This window comes from Ceratina calcarata, unplaced genomic scaffold, assembly GCF_001652005.2.
Source record: "Ceratina calcarata isolate Rehan_Ccalc_2016 unplaced genomic scaffold, ASM165200v1 scaffold584.2, whole genome shotgun sequence".
NCBI lineage: Eukaryota > Metazoa > Arthropoda > Insecta > Hymenoptera > Apidae > Ceratina > Ceratina calcarata.
Genome location: NW_017177064.1, coordinates 71,829 through 80,685, shown reverse-complemented (window position 1 = coordinate 80,685; position 8,857 = coordinate 71,829). Strand labels below are relative to the sequence as shown.

The following is an 8,857-nucleotide window of genomic DNA, read 5'->3' as shown; positions in this document are numbered from 1 at the left end:
CTTTCGTAATAATCTTGACTCGATTANACAGAATAGAATAGATTGTATAAAATGAATTTAATTAAAAAAAATGTCAATAGTAACAATCGTGAAATATGTAATAATTACTCTAAATAAAATGAATATAAGGAAAATCGTCAAATATTCATTTTAATTCGTGGCAGCCTGAAAAGGAAACAGAAAAACGGAGGGAAGAGCAGATAGAGGAAATCAGAGGCTCTGTTCTTCCCGTTTCTTTAAATAAGCACCGCGTAATACCCCTCAGCTAAATATAAATGCGAAACCGCTTGGTCGGCTTCCGTACGTCTCTGATGGATACAGTCCGTCAAGAAAATTACGCCTAACAGATTTATCAGAAATTGTCAACCACTCGCTGCTTTATAATAATATATCAGACATACTACGAGACTTCGTTACATTTCATTATTCGACGAATATTAATCGTTTAATTTTTATCGATGCAGTAAACGAAATAAATAAATGTAAACGATTTTCATCTGATGATTTCAATGAAGAATAATATATCTCAATATATGCAAAATACTTTATCGACTTTAGATATATATAATACAATTATTATTAAAATTGTATTAAAATGATAAAATTATAAAACTCACCGAAACATTTCGTCTGTATCCTCTTATACATTTCCCCACTGATTTTCCTGTGAACTATCCTTAGAGTGGTCGCTTGGTACTTCTTGCGGAAGTTCCTTTCGCTCTCAGTCGAGTCCTGCGAGCTTCTCCTGTCCTTCATAATGCTCTCCGGTGTCTCCTGATCGGTTCGCGCCTCTGGCCTCTTCCACACGTGGCTCTCCTCAAAATCGCCGATGTAGATCCACTCGCTGCTTGTATACGGCTCCACATACGTGTCCTCATCCTCCCTGCCTGATATCAAACGAAACAAGCAATTAATTAATACGTAATTAAAGTTGCAAGTGATAAAAAATGCAAGAGTTGATTGAAATCATTGAATAAAATATAGAGATATATAAAATGAAATTAATTTTTTTGGAAATTATACTTCTTCGTTTAAAGCTCACCTGTGAGGATTTCCAAACTGACATCCGTACTCCTAGCGTGCAATCGTTTCCTGACAGCCGACTCGTCGATCGAACCTCTGCTGCCTCTTCTAGAAGCCACCCTTTCTTCTGACTTCGCTCTGACGTCCGATCTACCCGCGGCGCTACTCCTCCTGTGACGTCGATCGGCACGATCCTCGGATCGGTACCTCTTGTCAAACTTTTTGTACAAACGGTGCTTCGAGGAGACGGATCGGTGACCCTCTGGCGAATCTGCGAATCCAGCAGGAGGTCGAACAATTTCCTCTGCAACCTTTCAAATAAAAAATGAACAGGTCAATAAAAATAAAGAGACTTATAAATATTAATTAATATTAATAAAAAATGTAATTAATTAATAAATATTGGGAATGATCTTTGGCTTGTGTCAACATCAATACGTTCCAATATCAACATCAATATATTTGATCGTACAGTAACACCTTAATTCTACATAAGACTAAATTATCCTTATTTTATCGACAAATGTCAATATAATTATTGAACAATGATGGTCAATTTCAACATCAATATATTTGATGAACACATCTTATTTTACCAACAAATGTCAATACGATTATTGAACAATAGATAAATTCTATAATGTAATGTAACAAGTACCTCTCGACCACAATGATGACAGTGATGATTATCGAAGGCAGTGACAGCCAGGCACTGGTCAGCCCCCTCGCTGTAGAAAACACTGTCGCTGCCAGGGCTGACCGATCTCAACGATTCCGCTGACAAAGCTTTCAGCCTTGTCTCAGGACTCTGAGATTCGACTATAACAGCTCTTTGCCCATTGTGGCCCGGGCTACGCTGGTAGCGGCCCGGACTCAGCCGAGAGCACACTATATCGTCCGCTGCTCGGGATCTTCTTCGTGGCAGGCTACCAGTTATAGCTGCGTTTTTATCCTAACAGTTAATAATTAAGTCACATGGATAATCAACAATCTAGAGATCGATATTGATGTTGAAAATGAATTTCGTTTTATGTGGTAGTTAGATATAAATTACGTTGGCATTGAACATAAATTCTGTTCTGAAAAATCAATAGAATATGAATAGAATACAGGGGTAGTCGATATTGAACACAGCATAAAGAATGATATTGATGTTGATAATAAATTTGATTTTAAAAAATCAATAGAATACCGATGGAATGCAAGGATACAGAAATGACTAGCACCTTGAAATTGAGAATCACTTCGACAGGAAAAAATCACAACGAAAGAATTATTAATTTAACGAATAATTATTAAATAATATTCCAAAGCTTACCTCGCTTCTTCTTCGACCAGGTACATAACTAGTAGTCTTCCTCCTAGGACTCTCCCTGGTTCTCCTATGCCTATTTGCTCCTTCCCTGTGCACATGATGATGATGATGATGATGCATATAATAATGATGACTGCAGCTCGAATCATCCGAAGTAGCCACGTGTCCACCATCCTCAACTTGTTCAGTCCTCCAGTCCTCCTTCTGCGGACTCCTAACGATCTGCTGTTGCTGTTGTTGCTGTTGTTGTTGTTGCTGCTGCTGTTGTTGTTGTTGTTGTTGTTGCTGTTGCTGTTGTTGTTGTTGGATCTGTGATTGCTGTTGAATGTACTGCTGTATGGTATCCCGTTGCTTTCTGTTATTCTTATGGGGACTCTTTCCACTGACTGATTTCACTCTGGCTCGATGACGATGGTTGAGCGTAGGACTGACGTCTACAGTCTCCGGGAACTGTTCTGTGGTTTGTTCAAGCTCCCTGGAACTCTCTAGGAAGTCTAGAGTGAAGGTTTTGCGACGCCTTCGACGCTCTTCTTCGGTCCAGCCTCGCAAATCCGGTGGAGAGTCCGCGTAGCCGCCTGAGGATGACCTGTGACCCTCCTGAAATAAAATTGTTAGAGCTTGAAGAGATTTTCAATTACTAGAATCGAGTTATAAAAAAATGGAATTTTTAATTATTATTCTTAAATATTGTATCTTATTATTAAATTTATTAAATATTAATCTTGTAATTTATTAAATATTGTATCCTAAACTTAATAGCTTTAAATAATTAATAATTTATATTATATAATGCACAATTTTATTTCTATTGATTGAACTTAATCAACTTACGTCGCATTCGAGCTCCATGTCTGAAGCATGTCCACTGGGAGGAGCTGTCCTCTGCTCCAAGTCCTGGACTTGATCTATCATAGCATCTTTCAGGTCATAGCTACCAGAACTGCTACTGCTAGACGACCTGGCAGGCGACGGGGGTGTCGCTTCCAATCCGAACGGAGTCTCCGTTTCTTCTAATATTGCTGGTGGACTGCAAGGCTCTTCTACTACAGCCTAACATAATGGAATATCATGATACTTAAAGGGATAAAGGAAATTCTTACTAGATTTCATCGTGTATATTGATAGAAATATTATGTTGCACCAAAAGTCTAATAAGAATAAATTGAATCATTTAAATCGTAAAAAGAATTAAAATCCACACAATGTTTGCAAGGAATTCAGGAGTGTTTCTGTCGGGAAAGACTTGCCTCGCTCCTTGCCAAGCTGTAGATCGAACTGGCGCTCTCGAAGGAGCTGCCGTCGGCGGCCGTGGCAGTGGCCGAGGCGGACGCGGCTGCGCTCGATGTTTGCGGCGGCCTCGACCACGAGCTGGTGGTGGCCGACGTGCCGGTAGTGGTCCCAGTCTCCGTTGATGTGTTGGCAGTGACGTAATCCTCGGTGGTCGAGGTCTCCGACAGATCCGTGTTCGTCCTGCCGCCGCCCGAGTCGGTCCTCGCCAGGCTCAGCCCGAACTCGCTCGAGGACTGCGATTGCGGTTGGGACGGGCCCGGGCTCGGGCTCGGCCGACGGAACAGGCCCCTGCTGGGCCTCGGCATCTCGCTCGTCGTCGTCGTCGTCGTAGACGTGATCGACGTGATCGACGATTCCACGCTGAGGAGGAATTGCCTTGAGAACAATTTCCCGATTTCGGTTTTTGTCTTTTTCGTCACCCTTTTCCATTTAACAGATTTACGGTGCATTTTCTTCTTGTGTGCACTTTTTCAAATTCGATACAATACCTGGGGTGCATTACTTAATACGTTTAGTGTATTTAATATTGGGAGTACATAATCGATTCGTTAAACAATTATTGTCACATTTAAATAAAATTGATGGCATTACTTTAATACATTAATCCGTTCATTAATTAAACCAGATTGTGCATTAATAAAATTGGAAATTCTTAATTAAGTGAACATTCATTTGTGTAATAAGTAAAAGGGTATGAATTATACAATAAAAAAATTAAATTTCTGTCATATCAAATTCACACAGGGTTCAGAATTAAAATGTAAGAAACTATTTACCTTGGTGTTAAGGGTTGTACGGGGGTAACAGGCTCGAGTCTCAGCCTGGGGCTCGACGGACGTGATTCCAAGGTTTCTTCAATGTCCAATGCTTCCGTGTCCATGGAAGATCTCTGCTGGTGCTGAAGCAAGAGCAGATGTCTTCTTCTGGAAGACGGCGTCAGGAGAGCCAAGGAATCAGCCTGGAGCACCGTCGCCTGGGACTCGTTCCAAATGCCATCGCTGTGGTCCCTGGTAGCGTCGTTTGTCAACGAATCGCTCGACGCGAACGGTGACGTTATCATGCTAGATATACCGATCCCGGGGCTGAATACCATGGAACAGATTTGGTTCATCTCGCGAAGTAAATGTGCTGGAGAGGTATATTCCTTGGGACTTTGCAACAGTCTTCGAGGAGCTAGAAAATAATATTTCAATCTATCATAGACACATGAACTCACAGAGATTTGATTTTATTATAAGAGAGAAATATGTTTAACACTAGATTGCCCAAGGAAGTCATTTTGNNNNGTATTAGAATTTCATCTCGTTTGAATTAAAGCGGTCTGATAATACAAACGCGAATTCTTATCAAATAATGCTGAATATTAATGATATGTGATTGAGAAATTTGATCACCTCTTCGAGATTATCTTCCTGGGGCGTGGAGACCCTGAGCAGGGACAGGTCCTCTGGCGTCGAGGAGAATTGGACGGGTGCTCTCACGGTCCTGCCCCACGGGTCCTGGTGATTTCTCCTGCAACTGTGAGGGTAACTCGGCTCCCCGGCCTCGCCAATTAATTCTCGTCTTTCCACCCGAATCTCACCGTCGGACAGAGTCTTCTGTAAAGGTAGGAACCTTCGAGTGATGCTGGCTATCCGATTTAGCAGCACTCGAGCATCCGGAGAGACCGGAGCAGGCTTGAAGTCAATTAGAATTTCCTTGTCGTCGAGTTCCAACGACCTTTGCCGACCCTAAGATTTGTAGGTACAAACAGACATACAATATAATATATAAAATATTATATCATATATAGAAACAATATACGATGCAATAGAACACAGAATTCCTGAATCGTAAAACTCACAAAAATAGTGATAGGTTCAGAAATGTCCCCATTGGTCAGGGGTTCATCCCGTAGGGTTGACGTGTCGACGAGGAACGGTGACCTCGGGGGTTCCTCACTCTGGGTCCTGTGAAGGGGTTCGTGGTGCTCCGCCTCGTCCTTCGGCGTCCCAGCCTGTCCTAACGGCGTACCCAGCGGGCCAGCTTCTGAATAGCTCTTCGTCAATTTCCTGCCGTTGAACAATCCATTCGTCTGCGCCCCTTGGGAGACCATCTTCACTCGATGAATGGTGCGGGGGCTGAGGGTGACCGGCACTCGACGTCCGAACACCGCTGGCAAGTCGGTTTGTGTCGCCTGCGTCTTCATTGCGCCTCGCTTTGGAGGTTTTTCTGAAAACGAAAATAGGAATGCAATTATATTAATTAATTAAGCTGTAAATTTCAATAAAAACTATTTATTTCGATGTTAATTCAACGATCAAGTAGTTCCATCCATTGATTTATACTACTTTGCCAATTCTAATAGAAGTCGTACTATCGTTGACTTATACTACTTAAATACTGTTAAAATGTTTTACTACTATTTTTTAATTATTTATTTACTATATATATTATTTATTATTAACTAATTTATTTCATCACTATTCCTCATTCCTTATTTTCTATCTGTTTCCAATAGAGAAACTATTTTATCATTGACTTGTACTACTTGTACTCCTAGAAGTCTCATTTATGGTAGAGCTATACTACTCATTTCGTTACTCTTTGATTTAAAATATATTTTCATATCAACAACCCCACTTGTACATTAATTTCCTTAAATTGATGTTGTTCTGACTTTAAATAAAACATTGAATTTCGTTTTATATTATCTCTCATTATATAATCTCTCATTCATTAAATAAAGATGAAGCTCACCAAGAACGATAACCCGAGGCTCGCTGGTGCTGTACTGATGCATCATGGGCAAACTCGAGGGTGGCAGCGCGTTCTGCATCGTCGGCTGGGAATCTATTAATCTTTCTTGATTCTGAGGTCTCGGAGGACTCCTGCTTCTTGGCACGTCAAACGACGTTAGCGTGTGAGATCTCGCGAAGCTCACGTGTTTCGTTTTCGGCGGCTGGGTGGTGGGCGGGGGCGGTGCCGGCGGCAAGATGGGCCGGGGACCTTCCAATTTTGTTGATTCCTCGTCCACGGGCAGCCACGTGTACCTGTCGTGAAGAAAAATGATTTATTGAGGTAAAATATGAGATCACGTGTCGCGACTCGGATGAAGTAACATACGACGTCGTAAATATGATACAACATTTGAACTGATGGATGAATTAATAAATAAAGCGTGATGGCATGCATCAAATATTCTATTAAATTCAGGAAAAAAATAGATGAAACTTTATATGGCGAAATATACGAATAATACATGAAAGGCTCTATGGAATATCTAATGAAAGAAAAGGTAAATCCATGTATGAATTAATACATATATATGAAACGGAGACTTTGATCTTATTCCATAAAAACGGCATACGATCGTTAAGAAAGTAAACCTAAATGCGTCTTTGTTCACGGCTTTACTCAATATTCTAATGGAAAATCGATCTGGCCATCGCTTATTTCCGCCGCGTGTGTTCGCTTTCCGCTGTGACGAGAATACAATTTTTTTTTTATCGATTAACGCTCGCGATTGGCCTTGTGGTCGAATCGAGGGCCGCGATCGGAAATAAACACCCCTTGAACTCGATTATTTTTTCCTCGTAGGATAATCCGGCTTCGAGTATTCAAACCCTTTCCCAGCCCTTCCCTCGGATCAGAAGTTTATTTTCCATTCACCTCACACATTTAACGTAATAATATTATCACAAGCATTCTGACAAATGTTTAGACAATTTCTATATAATTATCAATGCAAAATAGGACATTTATGTCATAATTAAAAAATGTCATTTTTTATCAGTGTACAAAATCTGCAGTCTGATAATTCGCCAGAAGCTTTTATCAAGCTCATTATTAAATTATGTGTGAAAAAAAAATACCTTTTGGGATCGGGAACGGTGCAGAAGGACCTGGGCCTTCGCCGGAAGTACGAGCTTTCAATCCAGTCGTCGTCCTCGAAGTCGTAACGCGAGAAACCCCTGGAATATGTAGGATAGGGTTGCCTGTACATAATTTGTAAGGGCCTGCGGGGGTAGGGAGCGTCACAGAGATTCTCGTCGCTCGGCACGCTCTTTACACAGGCCGAGAGGATCGAGGTCCTCGCCGAACTGCACGGGGAGGGTCCCTTCGTCGACAAACATCCGAAGAATCCACCTGCAGACTTCTCCACCGCGTCCAATTGACGATTCGTTATGCAATACTGTTCTTTGATATCCTCCCGCGAGTACAACGGCGTCGATCTGGAAATTAGACCATTTGAATGTATAATGACCGGGGATGACGCGGAAATTGATTTAGTATGTGCCGACGGTAAATTAACTATGGAATTCGCAACGCGATACGTCCTATGAATATATACATATATATAAAGTGCTTTAGGATGTATTAAATGACGTGGCATATGAAATACTATATGGAGGAATTATATATGAAATATCACGTGAAATACTGTATGAAATAATTTATGAAACAATAGACGAAATACTGTATCAAATACTATATGAAATAATGTCTGAAATGATTAATGAACCACCGTATGAATTAATGTATGAAACGTTATATGAAATGCCGTGGCGTATAACATTTGAAATACTGCATGATGTACATATTGTAAGAAATATTATATAAAGCGATATATGAAATAATTAATGAAACCTCATATCAATTAATATATGAAACGTCATATGAAATACTAAATATGAAATAAGATGGTATAAAAGAAGATTTGAAACAATATATGATAAGACTGATGGTTATTATTTCTGAGTGAGAAGGGGTAATAAAGAATGATGAAGATTGAAGTACCTGCGATCCCAATCGATGCTAATGGTACCGGCGGGTGGACCGAAACCGCCGTGGAGATCCACCTGGGTCGAGACGTCCACCTGTCACATGCACACGTATACAGTACGTGGGTTTGCTCTAATTATTTAGCGGAAAATCGATTATTCTCTGGGAGAGGACGTTTGATTGAAAGCGGCTGGAAATGATCCTCGCTCGACTGAAATGGCTAACTTAATTCGGCCGTTCCGAGGATGTTAGACAGATAAGAGCTATCGTACTTCAAGGGTTAGCATTGAAATTATGTAGTAAACGTAGCATTAAATAGATGTGTGAATTAAAGCGTTTAAGGATGTACTGGCTATACAGTCAATCCCAAAAGTTTATGTACCCTAGAAAAAAGCATTTTCTATAATTAAAAAGAAATCAGACGTCGGAAGAATAATGATTTTACATGAAAAAAGTTTACTTGTT

The 8,857-nt window shown here is 40.5% G+C and overlaps 1 protein-coding gene across 1 annotated transcript in view; it reads right to left on the bottom strand.

The window, feature by feature from the left end:
* Positions 1–564: 564 nt before the first annotated feature.
* Positions 565–8,857, bottom strand: part of LOC108629713 (uncharacterized) — an 11,568-nt gene continuing 3,275 nt past the window's right edge. The window contains 12 exon segments of the mRNA XM_085342325.1: positions 565–887; positions 1,043–1,334; positions 1,682–1,975; positions 2,342–2,935; positions 3,170–3,388; positions 3,586–4,003; positions 4,405–4,821; positions 4,886–5,358; positions 5,472–5,839; positions 6,368–6,660; positions 7,483–7,842; positions 8,408–8,487. Coding sequence (XP_085198451.1) covers positions 580–887; positions 1,043–1,334; positions 1,682–1,975; positions 2,342–2,935; positions 3,170–3,388; positions 3,586–4,003; positions 4,405–4,821; positions 4,886–5,358; positions 5,472–5,839; positions 6,368–6,660; positions 7,483–7,842; positions 8,408–8,487 — 4,116 coding nt within the window. The 3' untranslated portion in view covers positions 565–579.